Here is a 19,186-nt window from a genome sequence, read left to right as displayed (position 1 = left end):
TGCATGGGTCTCGCCCCCACAACCTAAAGATGTGCCTGGTAGGTGGATTGGCCTTGCTAAAATTGCCCCTCAGGTGGAAAAAAAAGAATAGGGTACTCCAAATTATTTTTTTTAATGTTATTTTAAAATAATGTTCCCTGGGAATTTCCTATTGCTAGCCTTAATTTGCAAATATGACCTTTGTGCATGGAATGAAAGCCTACTTGGAAATTACTTTATCCAATTCTTTCAGAATTGCAAACACTTCTATTACATCGTCACCCGATATTCAAAAGGCCCAATCTTTCCTCATGTATTATTCCCTTAAATGCCATGAAGTCCCTTTCTGTGCTCCTTCTTAAAACAGTATATTTTTTGAAATAGGGAAACAAAATGTGCATCAAGTTCTTCAAATGTGGCCAAAATACGGGTCAAATACCAGAGCCAGATATAGTTTGAGGGCAGCACGGTGGCACAGTGGTTAGCACAGTTGATTCACAGCTCCAGGGTCCCAGTTTCGATTCCCGGCTTGGGTCACTGTCTGTGCGGAGTCTGCACGTTCTCCCTGTGTCTGTGTGGGTTTCCTCCGGGTGCTCCAGTTTCCTCCCACAGCGCAGGTTAGGTGGATTGGCCATGATAAATTTATTTAGTGTCCAAAATGGTTGGGTGGGGTTGGATTATGGGGTTACAGGGATAGGATGGAGGCATGGGCTTAAGCTTTCTCCAAGGGTCGGTGCAGACTGGATGGGCCGAATGGCCTCCTTCTGCATTGTAAATTCTCTGAAATATATATCTGTGAAATTACCTGTCTAGATTTGTGCTAAACCCTCGCTATATATCCCAACGTTGCTCGCTTTTTGAAAAAGCCTGAAAGCAGGATACTAATGGTTTCAGTAACTTGTCCACTGAAAACATTCTGCTCCGATGCCAAGAGTACATTCTCATTTAGTGCATAATCCACATCAACTTTCCTGCTGATCAATTTCGTAACCTTGCATTTACTTATATTAAAAATGTATTTGCAGGGGCAGCACAGTGGCGCAGTGGTTAGCACTGCTGCCTCACGGCACCAAGAACCCGGGTTCAATCCCGGTCCTGGATCACTGTCCATGTGGAGTTTGCATATTCTCCCCGTGTCTGTGTGTCTCACCCCCACAGTCCAAAACGATGTGCAAGTTAGGTGAATTGCCAAGCTAAATTGCCCCTTAATTGGAAAAAAAGAATTGGGTACTCCAAATTTATTTTTAAAATGTATTTGCCATTTCTCTGCCCACTGATCAAGGTGATCAAGATCCTTTTAAATTTCTGCATACATTTGTTGCAACATCTAATTTGGTTGATCATTAAATCCCACATTCTTCCTGTCTATAACACTGAGTCATTTACTTGTGCTTCATCGTTAAACTCACCCATGTTTCACTTGATCTGCCAACACAATGTTTGGAACGTCTGTTTTTATGCAACACTCACACCCGTAATTATTGCTCCAGTGAGTCATGTTGCTGCTTATCTAAAACATCTGTTTCTGAACCAATCAGCCAAACACACCCTATTGTAACAAAAAAAATAGTTGGAGGCTTCAGGTATTTTCTAAAGTACGGGTACAAATTCTTCATAAGCAACTGATAAGAAATGAAGTATTTCAGTGTTGGTGTGATAGCAGGTATGTAGGTTGTACGTGGATTAAATCAAACAGCATGTTCCTTCAGTTGGTTGTTAAAGACAGTACAGACTGTACTCAACCAGCCCACATTTGCAAAACTCATAACTAGACATCTATTGTTAGATGCAACTCCACAATTAGGCAGCACTTGCTGAACAATCCTGTGTGTGGGAATAGCTACGCTAACAGTCAATTTAAGATAATCAGTCGCGCTCATAATGTGGCTCATTTACATTTGCTAGAGTGACGTACATTCACATGCGGGTACCTGTTCTCTGCAACCAAAAGGAATATGTTCAAGACTTGCACATCTTTGAATTACCCAGGAGTTTGGGAGCCTTTGTTCCCTGTTTCTTGCGCCATGACAATGTCTTGAAAATCAGAGTCCACTTGCCAACCAATCACACCCCTTTTCTCCTGACAAATAAATTGTAATGATCGTTTGAAATTTGGCATTCCTGCATTTGTCTTGATGAATGCAAGATGAAAAACTGGGTCTCCCATTTAAGTTCTGCACTACCAAGCATCTTTTAAAATTTGTCCAAAGGATGTGGACATTGTTGGCAGGGCCAGTGTTTATTGTGCTTCACTAATTGACCTTGAGAAGACTGTGGCGAGGGTTTTCTTCAGCTTCTGCAGTCCATGTGGTGTAGTTAAACCCAAGGTGCATTTAGGCAGGGCATCCTGGAATGGATTTTGACCCAATAACAAAGAAAAACAGTGATATAGTTCCAATTCAGGATGGTGTATGCCGGGAAAGGGGAACCTGCAGACAGTGGTGTTCTTATACCCCTGTTACCCATGTTCTTCTGGGCAGTAGAAGCTTGTAAGGTGCTACTGAAGAAATCATGGCAGTTGCTGCACTGTATCTTGTAGATGGTACACACCGCAGACACAGTACATGAAAGCTTAAAGTGGTGGATTGGGTGCCAATCTAGCCGGTTGCTTTGTCCAAAATGATGTTGAGCTTCTTGAGTGGTTTTGGTGCTGCTCTCATCCAAGCAAGTGGACAATTCCATCACATTCCTGACGTGTGTTTTGGAGTGATGGAAAAGCTTTGGGGAGTCAAGAGGCAAGTCACTTACCACCAAATAGCCAACCTCTGATCTGCTCTTGTGGGCACCGTATTTATCTGGCTCATCCAATTCAGTTTCTGGTCAATGGTGAACCTCAAGGATGTGGATAGTGGGGGATACAGCAATGGTAATTCCATTGAATGTGCCCGGCAGCACAATGGTTAGCACTGTTGCTTCACAGCCCCAGCGTCCCAGGTTGGATTCCTGGCTTGGGTCACTGTCTGTGCAGAGTCTGCACGTTCTCCCCGTGTCTGTGGGGGTTTCCTCTGGGTGCTCCGGTTTCATCCCACAAGTCGCGAAAGACGTGCTTGTCAGGTAATTTGGACATTCTGAATTCTCCCTCCGTGTAACCAAAGAGGCGCTAGAATGTGGCGACTAGGGCCTTTTCAGAGGACTTTCATTGCCATGTTAATGTAAGCCTACTTGTGACAATAAAGGTTATTAAATTATTGTTCTAGACGGTCATTGTCTTACGAGATGTTATTGACAAATGCACATACGAATTAAGAGCAAGAGTAGATCACGCAGCTCCTCAAGCCTGCTCCACCATTCAATAAAATCATGGATGATCGGATTGTAACCTCAACTCAACAGTCCCATCTACCCCCCCATAACCTTTCAGGTCCTTGCCTATCGATAAACTATCCAGCTCTATCTTTAAAATATTCAAAGATTCACCATCCTGTGAAGAGTACCAAAGACTCAGAAAAATATGTTCTCCTCATCTCCATCTGAAATGGCTGACCCCTTATTATTACACAGTGAACACTTTTTCCAGATTCTCCCAAAACTGGAAATACATTTTTAAAATATTTTAATTCAGATTTTCAAATTTTAACAATTAATCATATAAAACACGTAACATGCACAAAGAAAAAAACAACAAAATTAAAACAAAGCGCAAGGCCCCCCTCTCCCAACCCCCCATCCCCTTTCCTTCCTCCCCTCCCCTCAGCAGTCGGCAGCAACCAGCTCTCCAAAATGCAATTCAAACAAACCCCATCTCTTGTGGAACCCCTCACTGGCCCCCCTCAGAGCAAATTTTGCATTCTCCATACACAGGAACTCTATCAGATCCCCCAGCCAAGGGCAGCATGGTGGCACAGTGGGTTAACCCTGTTGCCTCATGGCGCCAGGTTCCCAGGTTCGATCCCGGCTCTGGGTCACTGCCCGTGTGGAGTTTGCACATTCTCCCTGTGTCTGAGTGGGTTTCGCCCCCACAGCCCAAAGATGTGCAGGGTAGGTGGATTGGCCAAGCTAAATTGCCCCTTAATTGGAAAAATGAATTGGGTACTCTCCCCCAGCCATACCGAGGCACAGGGTGGAGAAGCTGACCTACACCCCAACAAGACCCGCATGCAAGCGATCAATAATGCAAAGACTACAAGATCTGCCCCATTCCGTCTGCAACTCCAGCAAGTCTGACAACTCGAATGTGGCCACCAGGAGACTGGGCTCTAAATCTACATGTACAATTGCCAGCATGGTGCTGAGGAACGACCCCCAAAACTTCTCCAACACTTCGGCAGGACCAGAACATGTGTACGTGATTGGTTGGGCCTCTCCCACAATCGCTCACAAATATCCTCTACCACCTCAAACAACCACTCATCCCCAACTTTGTCAGGTATGCTCTGTGCACTATCTTTAGCTGTATCAACCTCAGCCTCGCACACAATGTTGAGGCATTCACCCTCCACAGTACCTCATACCACAGTCCCTCCTCAAGCACCATCCCCCTAACCCTTGTTACCTTCCCTGCCCACACAAATGACAAAATCAGCCTCTCCACCCCCATAAAAAAAACATTTTCGTAAAAAGACCAGCAGACTTGTGGGCGGAAACCGGAGCATCCGGAGGAAACCCACGCAGACACAGGGAAAACATGCAGGCTCCGTACAGAGTGACTCAAGCCGGGAACCGAACCAGGGACCCTGGCGCTGTGAAGCAACAGTGCTAACCACTGTGCTACCGTGCCAATGCGAACAGAAGGGAGGACATGGGGCACCCCTGCCTCATTCCCCTGTGCAGAGGAAAGGTTTGGGTCCGCCAACAACCCATGGCCAGCCTCCGAGCAGGCCCAGCCTCCAGGAAGGCCTCTGTGCCGACCCCTTCACCAGGACCACATCCACCCAATGTGGAGCATGGTCCAAGATGACAATGGCAGAATATTCTGCCATCCTTGCCTCTGCCAACAGCGCCTTTCTCACAACAAAAAGGTTAATCCTCAAGTTCACATTGTGTCCTGGCAAAAAGAACGAACATTCCCTCCATGGGTCCACCCCATCTCCCTCATAAATGCAGCCAGCACCATCGCCCTTCATCTTCCACCCATCCCCCACCCCCAACGAAGGGGTCAGCGAATGCGGCATGGACCGGAAATAATCTTACCACATCCACCCTGTCAAGACCACTTTGCACTTATCATCCCAAATCTCTGGGTTATCCAGGTCTTCTTGCACGAAGGTTTAATTATCTGAGGAGCTGTATACAAATGGACCCAAACATTTACCACACTACGGAAAATAACAGCTCACGGTGTAGGGGTAGCGCAATATTCTGGACAGAAGATTGGTTGGCTGGCAGAAAACAGAAGGTATGCATAAATCTGATTAGCAGAATGTGACAATCGGAGCCCTGCAGGGATTTGTGCCTCAACATTTTACAATTTATATCAGTGACTTAGATGAGGGGAACAAAAGCACGGTAACTCAATTTGCAGACGACATAGATAGGTAGGAAAGTATATAGCGAAGAAGGCACAAAAGGTTTGCTGACAGATATAAATAGAATGAGTGGGCAAACATGTGGCAAATGCAGTATAATGTGAGAGAAAATGAAGTTGTTCACATTGGCAGGAAAAATAAAAAAGTTGACTGGTGCTTAAATAGAGAACGACTGCAGAATTCAGGGCTGCAGAGGGATCTTCGTATTCCAGTGCAGGAGTCACAAAGAGCTAGTATACAGGTACAACATATGATCAAGAAGGCCAATGGAATGCTATCCTTTATTACAAGAGGAGTTGAACATAAAAGTAAGGATGTTATGCTTCACTTATACAGGGCATTGGTGAGAGCATGTCTCAAATACTGGGTGCAGTTTGATTTCTTTATTTAAAGAAGCATCTGGTTGGCACGGTGGCACAGTGGTTAGCATTGCTGCCTCACGGCACCAAGGACCCGGGTTCAATCCCGGCCCCGGGTCACTGTCCGTGCGGAGTTTGCACATTCTCCCCGTGTCCGCATGGGTCTCACTCCCACAACCCAAAGATGTGCAGGGTAGGTGGATTGGCCACGTTAATTAGAACAAAGAACAAAGAAGAACAAAGAAAAGTACAGCACAGGAACTGGCTCTTCGGCCCTCCAAGCCTGTGCCGACCATGCTGCCCGTCTAAACTAAAATCTTCTGCACTTCCGGGGTCCATATCCCTCTATTCCCATCCTGTTCATGTATTTGTCAAGATGCCCCTTAAACGTCACTATCGTCCCTGCTTCCACCACCTCCTCAGACAGCGATTTCCAGGCACTCACTACCCCGCTGTGTAAAAAACTTGCCTCGTATATCCCCTCTAAACGTTGCCCCTCGCACCTTAAACCTATGCCCCCTAGTAATTGACCCCTCTACCCTGGGAAAAAGCCTCTGACTATCCACTCTGTCTATGCCCCTCATAATTTTGTAGACCTCTATCAGGTCACCCCTCAATCTCCGTCGTTCCAGTGAGAATAAACTGAGTTTATTCAACCTCTCCTCATAGCTAAAGCCCTCCATACCAGGCAACATCCTGGTAAATCTCTTGTGCACCCTCTCTAAAGCCTCCACATCCTTCTGGGAGTGTGGCGAGCAGAATTGAACACTATACTCCAAGTGTGGCCTAACTAAGGTCCTATACAGCTGCAACATGACTTGCCAATTTTTATACTTAATGCCCCGACCAATGAAGGCTAGCATGTGTATGCCTTCTTGACTACCTTCTCCACCTGTGTTGCCCCTTTCAGTGACCTGTGGACCTGTACACCAAGATCTCTCTGACTGTCAATACTCTTGGGGGTTCTACCATTCACTGTATATTCCCTAACTTCATTAGACTTTCCAGAATGCATTACCTCACATTTGCCTGGATTAAACTCCATCTGCCATCTCTCCGCCCAAGTCTCCAAACGACCTAAATCCTGCTGTATCCTCTGACAGTCCTCATCGCTATCCGCAATTCCACCAACCTTTGTGTCGTCTGCAAACTTAATAATCAGACCAGTTACATTTTTCTCCAAATCATTTATATATACTACGAACAGCAACGGTCCCAGCACTGATCCCTGCGGAACACCACTAGTCACAGCCCTCCAATCAGAAAAGCACCCTTCCATTGCTACTCTCTGCCTTCTATGACCTAGCCAGTTCTGTAGTCATCTTGCTAGCTCACCCGATCCCCTGTGACTTCACCTTTTGTACCAGTCTGCCATGAGGGACCTTGCCAAATGCCTTACTGAAGTCCATATAGACAACATCCGCTGCCCTACCTGCATCAATCATCTTTGTGACCTCCTCGAAAAACTCTATCAAGTTAGTGAGACACGACCTCCCCTTCACAAAACCGTGCTGCCTCTCGCTAATACTTCCAAATGGGAGTCAATCCAGTCTCGAAGAATTCTCTCCAGTAATTTCCCTACCACTGGCGTAAGGTTCACCGGCCTGTAGTTCCCTGGATTATCCTTGCTCCCCTTCTTAAACAAAGGAAAAACATTGGCTCTTCTCCAGTCCTCCGGGACATCACCTGAAGACAGTGAGGATCCAAAGATTTCTGTCAAGGCCTCAGCAATTTCCTCTCTAGCCTCCTGCAGTATTCTGGGGTAGATCCCATCAGGCCCTGGGGACTTATCTACCTTAATATTTTTCAAGACGCCCAACACTTCGTCTTTTTGGATCTCAATGAGACCCAGGCTATCTACATACCCTTCCCTAGACTCAACATCCACTAATTCCTTCTCTTTGGTGAATACTGATGCAAAGTATTCATTTAGTAACTCGCCCATTTCCTCTGGCTCCACACATGGATTCCCTCGCCTGTCCGTCAGTGGGCCAACCCTTTCCCTGGCTACCCTCTTGCTTTTTATGTACGTGTAGAAAGCCGTGGGATTTTCCTTAACCAAATTTGCCAATGACTTTTTGTGACCCCTTCTAGCCTTCCTGACTCCTTGCTTAAGTTCCTTCCTACTTTCCTTATATTCCACACAGGCTTCGTCTGTTCCCAGCCTTCTAGTCCTGACAAATACCTCCTTTTTCTTTTGACGAGGCCTACAATATTTCTCGTTATCCAAGGTTCCCGAAATTTGCCATATTTATCCTTCTTCCGCACAGGAACATGCCGGTCCTGAATTCCTTTCAACTGACATTTGAAAGCCTCCCACATGTCAGATGTTGATTTGCCATCAAACATTCGCCCCCAATCTAGATTCTCAGTTCCTGCCTAATATTGTTATAATTAGACTTCCCCCAATTTAGCACATTCACCCTCGGACCACTCTTATCCTTGTCCACCAGCACTTTAAAACTTACTGAATTGTGGTCACTGTTCTCGAAATGCTCCCCTACTGAAACTTCTACCACCAGGCCGGGCGCATTCCCCAATACCAGGTCCAGGATAGCCCCTTCGCTTGTTGGACTATCGGCATATTGTTTTAAGAAGCCCTCCTGGATGCTCCTTACAAACTCTGCCCTGTCCAAGCCCCTCGCACTAAGTGAGCCCCAGTCAATATTGGGGAAGTTGAAGTCTCCCATCACAACAACCTGTTGTTTTTACTCGTTTCCAAAATCTGTCTGCCTATCTGCTCCTCTATCTCCTGCTGGCTGTTGGGAGGCCTGTCGTAAACCCCAAACATTGTGACTGCACCTTTCTTATTCCTGATCTCTACCCATATAGCCTTGCTGCCCTCTGAGGTGTCCTCCCGTAGTACAGCGGTGATATTCTCCCTAACCAGTAGCTCAACTCCTCCACCCCTTTTACATCCCTCTCTATCCCACCTGAAACATCCAAATCCTGGAACGTTTAGCTGCCAATTCTGTCCTTCCCTCAACCAAGCCTCTGTAATGGCAACAACATCATAGTTCCAAGTACTAATCCAAGCTCATCTGCCGTACCTGTTATGCTTCTTGCATTATAACATATGCACTTCAGGGCACCAGTCCCGCTGTTTTCAGCAACATCTCCCTGATTGCTCTTCCTCAGAGCCATACTGGCCCTATTCCCTAGTTCTCCCTCAATGCTTTCACCTTCTGACCTATTGCTCCGGTACCCACCCCCCTGCCATACTAGTTTAAACCCTCCCATGTGACACTAGCAACCCTCGCGGCCAGGATATTTATGCCTCTCCAGTTTAGATGCAACCCGTCCTTCTTATACAGGTCACACCTGCCCCGGAAGAGCTCCCAGTGGTCCAGATATCGGAAACCCTCCCCCCTACACCAGCTGTTTAACCACGTATTTAGCTGCTCTATCTTCCTATTTCTAGCCTCACTGGCACGTGGCACAGGGAGTAATCCTGAGATTCCAACCCTTCAGGTCCTGTCTTTTAACTTTCTGCCTAGCTCCCTGAACTCCTGCTGCAGGACCTCATGCCCCTTCCTGCCTATGTCATTAGTACCAATATGTACAACAACCTCTGCCTGTTTGCCCTCCCCCTTCAGGATGTCTGCTACCCGTTCGGATTAATTGGAAAAAAAATATATAATTTAAGTAAGCATGTAAATAAGGTAGTTCAGAGGAGGTTCACTTAATTGATACGAGGAATTTACAGGTTGTTTTATGTGGATAGGTTGGACAGGCTGGGCTTGTTTCCACTGGAGTTTAGAAGAATGAGGGGATGACTTGGCTGAAATATATAAGACCCTGAATGGTCTTGACAAAGTGGATGTGGAAAGAATACTTCCACTTAGTAATAATAATAATCTTTATTATTGCCCCAAGTAGGCTTATATTAACACTGCAATGAAGTTACTGTGAAAATCCTTTAGTCGCCACATTCCAGCGCCTATTCGGGTTCACTGAGGGAGAATTCAGAATGTCCAATTCATCTAACAGCTGTCTTTCAGGACTTGTGGGAGGAAACCGGAGCACCCGGTGGAAACCCACACAGACATGGGGAGAACGTGCAGACTCCGCACAGTGACCCAAGAAGAGAATCGAACCTGGGACGCTGGCACTGTGAAGCAACAGTGCTAACCACTGAGCTACCATGCAGCCCTTGTGGGGGAGTTCAGAACTAGGGGGGGAATGAGGTTACCCTGTGGGACAGAGATGAGGAGATTTTTTTTTTCTCTCAGAAGCTTGTGCAACTTTGGAACCCAGCCTCAGAAGGCAGTGGAAACGGGGTCACTGAATATTTTTGAGGCAGAGGTAGATAGATCCTTGCTAACCAAGGGAATCAAAGAATATTAGGGGGTAAATGGGAATGTGGAGTTCAAAAGACAAACAGCTCAGCCATGATCATCTTATTGAATTGCAGAGCAGGTACAATGAGCCAAACAGTCAACTTCTGCCCAGATTTTGTATGTTCGTAACTATCAACAAACACCCCCGGTTTGGATCCTTTGATGGACAAAACATCATTGATGAAATAATAGGCCTCGGACAATGGCCTGTCGAACGTACCTTAAGCATATTTTAGGATGGACAACAAATGCTGACCTTACCTATGATGCTTATATTCCACAAATTACTGAAACAATTACATGGGCTTTGCATTGAGGTAGAAATGCTGATTAGCTCTCCTCGAGACCCAACTCTTCTTTATCTTGGAAGTGGATAGCTTAATGCAGAACTGTTCATGACCCAGCAGTCCCAACATTTTTCTGGAACTCTCATTCTATCCACTGTGAATACATAGGCTTATGCTCTAATCTTGAAGCGTAAACACCTTGTGCTTTCTCCCCAGTAAAATGATTGGGTCCCCTCTGACAATCTAAAACAACCAAACCAGTCAGGCTTGCTGTCAGGCAGACTTAGAGCAGGTCACATGACCCCCTTCTTTAAAGGCACAGTCCCAAAGCATAACATCAAAACATTGGAAAGAGAAGCAGAAGTAAACTACATGGCCAATCGAGCCTGCTCTGCAATTCAGTACAATCATGGCTGATCTTGGAGCTTCAACTCGACTTTCCCGCCCAATCCACATTGACATTAGTCCTCCAAGACACCCAAAATCTGTCTACCCAACCTTCAACGATAGAACATCCACAGCCTTCTAGGATAAAGAATTCCAAAAATTCACATCCTTTTGAGTGAAATAATTTCTTCTCATCTCAGTCCTAAATGATTGGTCTCTTATCCTGAGACGGCGTCCCCCGCCCCTCGTGTTTTAGATTTCCTGAACAACCGAAACAATCTCTCAGCGCCTCCCCTATCAAGCTCCTCCAAAATGTTGTAGGTTTCAATGAGATTGCCTCTCATTCTTCTAAACTCCAAATAAATAAGTTTTATTTACTCTTCCTCTCATCACAGAACAACCCCCTTCGTCCCAGGTACCAATTTGGTGAACTTTTGTTGTACGGCCTCCAATGCAAGCATGGCGAGTTTGAGGACAAACATCATGCTTTTTTTCCCCCAAAGAAAGCAGCGAGAATTTAAATTGTCAGCTGAGGTTCTTAGCAGAGATCCCCATCCTGGTGGTTACCATTGATCAGAAACTGAACTGGACTAGCCATATTAACACTGTGCTACCAGGGCATGTCAAAGGTTGGGAATCCTACGGTGAGTAATGTGGTGATATGCATCACTGTAAATACACAAGAGTGTGGTCCTTGAGCACAGCAAACACGACAACAAAACCAACCAACTCAACAATATCTAAGACAATAACAGGAAGCATACCAAAGTCAACAAGCACGACAAAAACAACACCAATGGAACTACGACTGGTACGACATGGTACAACTCTGCAAATGAGGGACACTGTTGCTGCTCAGCTCAGTTCAGTACAACGACATACCATGGCAGGACGGTGCACCTTACCAATTCACGTTTGCTACACTACCAACAGGCAACCTGGCTTTCAGGACAGATGCCATCCAGAATTGCTACCATAAGCATCGAAAATAAAAGACTCCAAATCAGTCAATGAAGTGATTTGAACACTTGGAACACCTCCTGATGACCAAACACCAGGACACTGACGGCATTCACAGTGGAATGACAATGTGACCATTGACACTTCAATACCAGACCACATAAATTCATGACCTATTGGACTCATAACTTTTATTGTATTTTGTATTGTTTTATCCTCAAAGTCATCGCAACTATTATTTGGTCTTGTATACTATTGTATAGTCATCATAACTTGCACTTATCCACCTGTTTTTGTTCAATTTTCTTTAAGACTGTACAGAAAATATGTAACACGATAAAAGCGGGGATGTGGTGATATGCATCAAAGTAAATACATAAGGGGTTAATGTAAATACACGTAGACTAAATAGATACCAGAGGGAGCACCAGAGACATGACACACAGACATTCAACCAATAGACCAGTAAGATAGGACACAACCAATGGGCATTCACGACACACACACACGTGACATTACCACAGGGGGGGCATTACACCAACTCATATATAAGGACACAGCACACATGATCTTCCTCTTTCCAGTAGAGACACTTAGTGAGAACACAGGGTTGACTGAAACACATCACGCCCACCACATGGATTGCAGCAGACTGGTTAGGTAGTCTGAGTAGCTATAGCAGGATTAACAGGAGAGTCGAATCCAAGTAGGAGAATCAGTAACAGTTTAATAAATGTGTTAAAGCTATCTCCCAAGTCTGAATCTTTCTTTGTCAGAGTGCACATCAAGGAAGCAGCTTATGCTACGTCAAGAGCATAACAAAACAAATAACTGGCCTCCTGAACCCCCAAAGCCTGTCCACCACATTCAAGGCACAAGTCAGGAGTGTAATGGAATCTTCTCCACATGACTGGATCAGTGGAGCTCCAACAACATTCAATAAGCTCAACACAATGCAGGACAACGCAGTCTGTTTGATTGCTCCTCCTTCCACAAACATTCAATCCCTCCACCACCGACAAACAGTGGCAGCCTGTGTGCCTTCTACAAGATGCACTGCTGTAATTCGCCACGGTTCCTTAGACAGCACCTTCCAAACCCACAACCACTACTATCTGGAAGGACAAGAGCAACCTAGAGGTTCCACTCCAAGTCAGTCACCACCCTGACTTGGAAACATATCACCGTTCCTTCACTGGGGTAAAATCCTGAAACTCTCTCCCTAACAACACAGTGGGTGTACCTCAGGGACTACAATGGTTCAAGAAGGCAACTCATCACCATCTTCTGAAGGGAAACTAGGGATGGGCAATAAATTTTGGCTTGACCAGCGAGACCCACATCCCCACATAAATTAATTAAAAAGAAATGTAACATTGAATGACAAAGCAAGTGAGTAGTGAGGACCAAGCAGGCTCACCTGTCGTATTAAAGGTAAGCAATAACGGTGGATCACGAAGAAGGCTGGTGGGTGTGGTTCTCAAAAACAAATTTGAAAAACATTGGTGTAGATTGTAAATAGCTGAGGCCCCAGTATTGGTCCTTGCGGCCGTCCCTTTATTCGCTGTCTATGAACTTGGAAAAGTTCTGTTCATGCCCACTCTCTGTTAACCAATCTTCTATCAATGCTAATATATTACCCCCCCCCATTCCTTGAGCCCTTGGGGTACATTTTCCGATCCCACCTGCCATGGAAATCGTTGTGAGCAGGATGGAAAATTTCACGGATCATAGAAACGTCTGTTGACCTCGGGTGGGAAAATTCTGGTCTCAGGATGGGTGGGACCAGAAAATCCTTCCCCTTATCCTGACTATTAACCTTTTGCATGGCACCTTAATGAATGTCTTTTGGAAATCCAAGAATACTACATCTATTGGTTCCTCTTTATCTACCCTCCTAGTTACATCCTCAAAAAACGTGGATAAATTTATCAAACAGAATTTCCCTTTAGTAACACCATGTTGACTTGTTCAAATCATATTATGCTTTTCGAAGTACATTGTTAAGATGTCCTTCATAACAGATTCCAGCATTTTCCTAACAACTGATGTTAGGCTAACTGGTCTGCAATTCCCTGTTTTCTCTCTCCCTCCTTTCTTGAAAAGCGGTGTAACATTTGCCGACTTCCAATCTAGTGGGACCATTCCCGAGTCAAAACTTAGAAAATCATAGTTGTCATAACAATCTGTATCATATAATAACAATCTTACGAACCTCATAATTGTGACAGCATTAACTACTCATGAAGTGTCAGGCTAGTGTATCAAATTGCTTTCATGCTCTGCTTCAAATGATTCTGCAGAAATAACATCAAATTTAACTATCCGAGTAGCTGAGCCACAAAATTCCCAGATGCACTGTCCAGAAATACTGAGTTAGCTGGTCTTAGTCAGGGCACACTGCAAAGAATCTTAGCATTTTTTGGGGTGTTTCAGTTAGAACCTCTGGGCCAATGAGACGGGGGGGGGGGGGGGGGGGGGGGGGGTTTAGAACTCAGGCACATATCCCAGCTCCCTAATGCAATCCAGCAAACTCGGTTGATAGTCCACATGTGATGACAAGACTGGGCTCACTATTGTATGTCCTCCACAGATGAACAAGCAGATGACCCACATTATAATGTTAAATCTAACAATGGAGGTAATGCTAAATGCGTATAGTGCCTGTGCAATAATGGTCCAGCAAGGAATCAAGACCTTCATGGCGTGGAGCAGAAAAATTGCTGGGGAAACAACATCCTAATACATTAACTTCTCTTCAACAAACCTAACCCAACTCTTCATTGCCACTCTCATATACTGCTAATTTCAATTAAAATGAAACAGCCCATCCACAATGGGTTCCATCATTTGCACCAGAGCAAGTCTGTTGGCTTTAGTGTCTTTTTAGTGGTCACTTTAGTGGTGAAAGTGGGCTTTGAATTTTAGATTTTCCAAACCCCTGTGCAACCTTTCACAAAGCAATCAGCTACAAATATCAGACCAGCACATTTTATTTTTTTCTCTAATTCTAGGATTCACCATATCTCACAGCAACATGGATTTTCCTGACCTCCTGCAGCTAAATGTCTTCCTCGCTCTGGAAAAACTCACTGTTTAAGACCAAGGAACCTCTGAGAAATGTGCTAACAATACTGAAGCGGATGACTGGTCAGGATCATGACCTTTGTGCTGGGGCCACTGCATCCTCGCCCCACCAGTAGAATCTGCAATGTTCATAAGTTCATAAAATATAGGAACAGAATTAGGCCTTTTGACCCATCGAGACTGCTCCGCCATACAATCATGGTTGATCTCATCCTGGTCTAAACCCCACCATCTATTCAATTCTCCACAACCCTTCAATCCATTACCAATTAAAAATCTGTCTAATTCCTCCTTAAATTTACTCACTCGCCCAGCATCCATCGCACTCTGGGATAGCGCATTCTACTGAACACTTTGGGAATTATTTTTCCTCAACTCTGTTTTTGCTTTAAATTTCCTACCTCTTATCCGAAGACTTCTCATTCTAGGATGCCCCACAAGAAGCATCCGCTCCACGTCTACTTTATCCATATCTTTTATCATTGTGTATACCTCAATTTGATCTCCCAATATTCTTCTAAACTCTAGAGTGCATCGGCCTCAACTGTTCAATCTCTCCTCATACAACAAACTCTCAGGAAACAACCTAGTGAACCTCCTCTGACCTGCCTCCAATGCCACTACATCTTTCCTCAAAAAAAGGGACCAAAACTGTGCACAATACTCCAGGTGTGTTCATCCTGCACACAACAAAATGTTATTGTTCAATGCAAAATAATATGCATTATATCCAGGCAATAATCTAGCCAGAATAGCATTTTGAAAGACAAAGTGCAGTTCAGATCTCGTAATAAATTTACAATGCAATGTTTCAACCAAAAAGGATCTTTGGTCAGATCATCATTAACCACCATGCTGCAGATCTGAAACAAGTTGTTTTGATGAGTCACCGAGCAAAGTTTTGATTCTATATTGGGTTCAATCCATTTCTTTATTTCCCTACTCTCAGAATTTGGTAATTGATTAAGAATAGCTATTTCTATCAATGCTTTTATGTCATTATTAGTCATGTACAAAACTTTCAACACTTCTACAATTAGTTAATTTCAGGAGAAGTTAATAATTTTTATAATATTTGAAATATCCGAACATGTTAGTGGTACCCCTCAATCCCTTGCTTAAAAAAAGGAATGGGAGAGGAAAGTGAACTGCTCACAAAGCATTTATATATGAAAATCGCTTATTGTCACAAGTAGGCTTCAAATGAAGTTACTGTGAAAAGCCCCTAGTCGCCACATTCCGGCGCCTGTTCGGGGAGGCTGATACGGGAATCGAACCGTGCTGATGGCCTGCCTTGGTCTGCTTCCACAGCCAGCGATTTAACCCTGTGCTAAACAGCCCCTTTCTCAATTTCTCAGTAAAACAATATTGGTCTCTCCTATTTTAGGCTCTAGTATATATTAATTTTAAGTCAAAGAAGTGGAATCAGTTAAAAATTGACACCAAACTATCAGAGAGTTGGGTATGAAAGAGGGTCAAGGATGCACAAAGAGTACTTTAGATGATTACTGGAGCAAAAGAGGTGGTTCCATCAGAATAGAAGATACATAGTTATAATAATAATAACAATGTTTATTGTCACAAGTAGGCTTACATTAACACTGCAATGAAGTTACTGTGAAAAGCCCCTAGTTGCCACATTCCGGCGCCTGTTTGGGTACACGGAAGGAGAATTCAGAATGTCCAAATTACTTAACAGCATGTCTTTCGGGACTTGTGGGAGGAAACCAGAGCACCCGGAGGAAACCCACGCAGACACAGGGAGAACGTACAGACTCCGTACATACAGTGACCCAGGCCGGGAATCGAATTTGGGACCCTGGCATGTGAAGTAACAGTGCTAACCACTGTGCTACTGAGCCGCCAAGTTGAGTAAGACCATTCAACCCACCTGACCTCATCTATCTGGCCCCAAGATATTTACATCCAGTAGTCTCTTGAGGAAGAGTGTTTGCCTCTGAAAACTTCATCTGAAAGTCTATTCCAACTTTAAGTCACTGCTTCTATGAAGAACTTCCAAACAGTGTTAAGGCAGCCTTTAACCTATACTCTGTTGGACTAAAACTATAATTAGTTGTGTCTATATTGCACCTTTAAAATAAGAGAACATCTTCTTTGCAGGGACCTCAAGACAGTTCACACATACATTTAGTTTAAAAACTTACAGGAGAACAACGGTACATTTAAGAGATGGTTTACGAAGGTGGGGGGTGATAGCAATGCCGAGAGGTTCAAGAAGATTGACAGAATGCACGGTGTGATGGCTCAATGAAACCTTGTAGTTTTTTTTTCTCTGTTAGGTTTAGTATGTTGTGCATGTCGATCAGGCACCAAATCTCTCTCCTTTTCCCAGGCTGCAGTGTCCCAGTTTTTCCACTCTTCCTCATCACTCAATCTTCTCTCACAAAACATCTTTGAGTCGACCCCCGAGGTCGTGAAAAGCTCTACATAAATGCTTTCCTTTTGAGATCCATTCTATCCAGGGTTTGAATATTACCCTCCATGGCCAATAATGCACACAGTACTTAACAGTGCAGTCTGCCAAATGCACTGCACAATTTCAGCAAGACATCCTGAGATCCCTAACACAGTGAAAGCCTTTTCAGTGGATGGGAAATACAGTCTGCAGGCAGAATGGGCAGCAACAAGAAAGCTGATAGAAATGGGAATAAACACATTCAACACGATATTTCCACCCGAGCTGCTTCAGAGTATTTTTCAAGACCTTTGAACAGACTAAATCAACTTGCAACTGTAGGCGTTTAAATCACAAGGTGGGGTGGGGTCATTCAACAGTGAAGAAGTCTTTACTAACTCACACCAACACTAGTGTACCCCAGGCCCGGCCTCCTGGCCAGGATCTGTGACACTGTTCACTCTCAATCCCAGCCCAGCCCGCCACCGGGAGCCCAACCAACCTTCACTCACCATCGGTGGCTGCAACAAGCGCTTTCCCATCCTTCAGCAACTCTTTAATGAACTTGTTGGTCTTTTCCAACTCGGCTTCGTGCGCTCTCAACCTTTCCCGAAATTTAGGTCTCTCCAGGTAACAGTCACTGAATTCTAAAGGCTGCAGACCCATTATTTCCCGCCTTCAAATCCTTACACAGTCGGCAGTGACTGAGGGGGGTCGGTGAAGGAAGATTCACCACACCAGGAAATCCCGCGGAGTCTGGCAAAAAAAACTGCTTCCCGGGAATTCCGGCAGGGACACACAAACTCCTTTCGGGAGCTGGGGGGGACGGACGAAAGGGAATCCGAGACGGCAGGAAGAAGGGCGCCGCGACAAAGTATCGAGGCGGTAGTTACAATGTGTTTGGGAAGTTTTTACCCCCTCCTCCTCCTCTCACTGTCTGTGCGGCGTGAGGGCGGAGCCTTCCCTCTCTGTGGGAAGAGTCTCTCAAAGACCCTCCCAGTTGCCTCCGGAGGAATAGCGACGCTCGTTGAGCAATCCGCCTCAGTCGCAACGACACCCGACCCACTATAAAAATCACACCAGTGTAATACTTGCTTCTTCACACACCGTGGCTTACGTTGAGGATGAGAAGTCAAAACAGTTGCCTCGAGAGCCACACCAAAACTATCGGAATTGTTGCTTTATTCCTGACCCCTTGGCGGTAAAACCTCCCCTTTGGTACTTGGCAGAGATGAACGTTGAACTAAATGTTTGTGTTCAGCTGAACGGACGTGGGAATAAGGAGAGGAGTAAAACAAAAATAATAATGCTAAGATCGAACGCATTTGAGGTACATAGAAAAAATAAGTTGCACCACACAACAGGTGGCTCGGTTGGCAAACATAATGCTAGATTGGAACTAGTTAGAAGTCTTACAACACCAGGTTAAAGCCTGACAGGTTTGTTTGGAATCACTAGCTTTTGGAGCACAGCTCCTTCCTCAGGGGACTGGCAAAAAAACTGCTTCCTGGGAAATTCCGGCAGGGACACACAAACTCCTTTCGGGAGCTGGGGGGGACGAAAGGGAATCAGAGACGGCAGTCCGAAAGCTAGTGATTCCAAACAAACATGTTGGACTTTAACCTGGTGTTGTAAGACTTCTTGCTGTGCCCACCCCAGTCCAACGCCGGCATCTCCACATCATAATTGGACTATGCATAGTGCACTGTTCAGGGCCAAGGGGCAGTGTGCATTGAAATTTCATTCTGGAACCATCCTGCTTTCATCTACATCGAGTGACCGCCGTTGGGACAAACAAAAAACTGAAAATGCTGGAACATGCACGCTAAGTCAGCCATATCTGTGAAGAGAACAGACACGTTTACATTCAGTGTTAAGCCTCTTTGCGTGAAAGATGCTATACAAT

General features: G+C 44.9%; 1 protein-coding gene across 2 annotated transcripts in view; it reads right to left on the bottom strand.

Annotated features, from left to right (window-relative positions):
- Positions 1-18,469, bottom strand: part of arhgap10 (Rho GTPase activating protein 10) — a 263,126-nt gene extending 244,657 nt beyond the window's left edge. The window contains exon 1 of one of the 2 annotated variants that reach the window (XM_038791966.1): positions 17,793-18,469. In XM_038791966.1, coding sequence (XP_038647894.1) covers positions 17,793-17,946 — 154 coding nt within the window. In that variant the 5' untranslated portion in view covers positions 17,947-18,469. The remainder of the gene's footprint in view (positions 1-17,792) is intronic. The other variant, XM_038791965.1, reaches the window with a different exon arrangement.
- Between the last annotated feature and the right edge of the window lie 717 nt (positions 18,470-19,186).

Source organism: Scyliorhinus canicula, chromosome 3, assembly GCF_902713615.1.
Source record: "Scyliorhinus canicula chromosome 3, sScyCan1.1, whole genome shotgun sequence".
NCBI classification, from domain to species: Eukaryota; Metazoa; Chordata; class Chondrichthyes; order Carcharhiniformes; family Scyliorhinidae; genus Scyliorhinus; species Scyliorhinus canicula.
The sequence above is the reverse complement of the archived record's forward strand: the minus strand, read 5'-3'. Positions and strand labels throughout refer to the sequence as shown.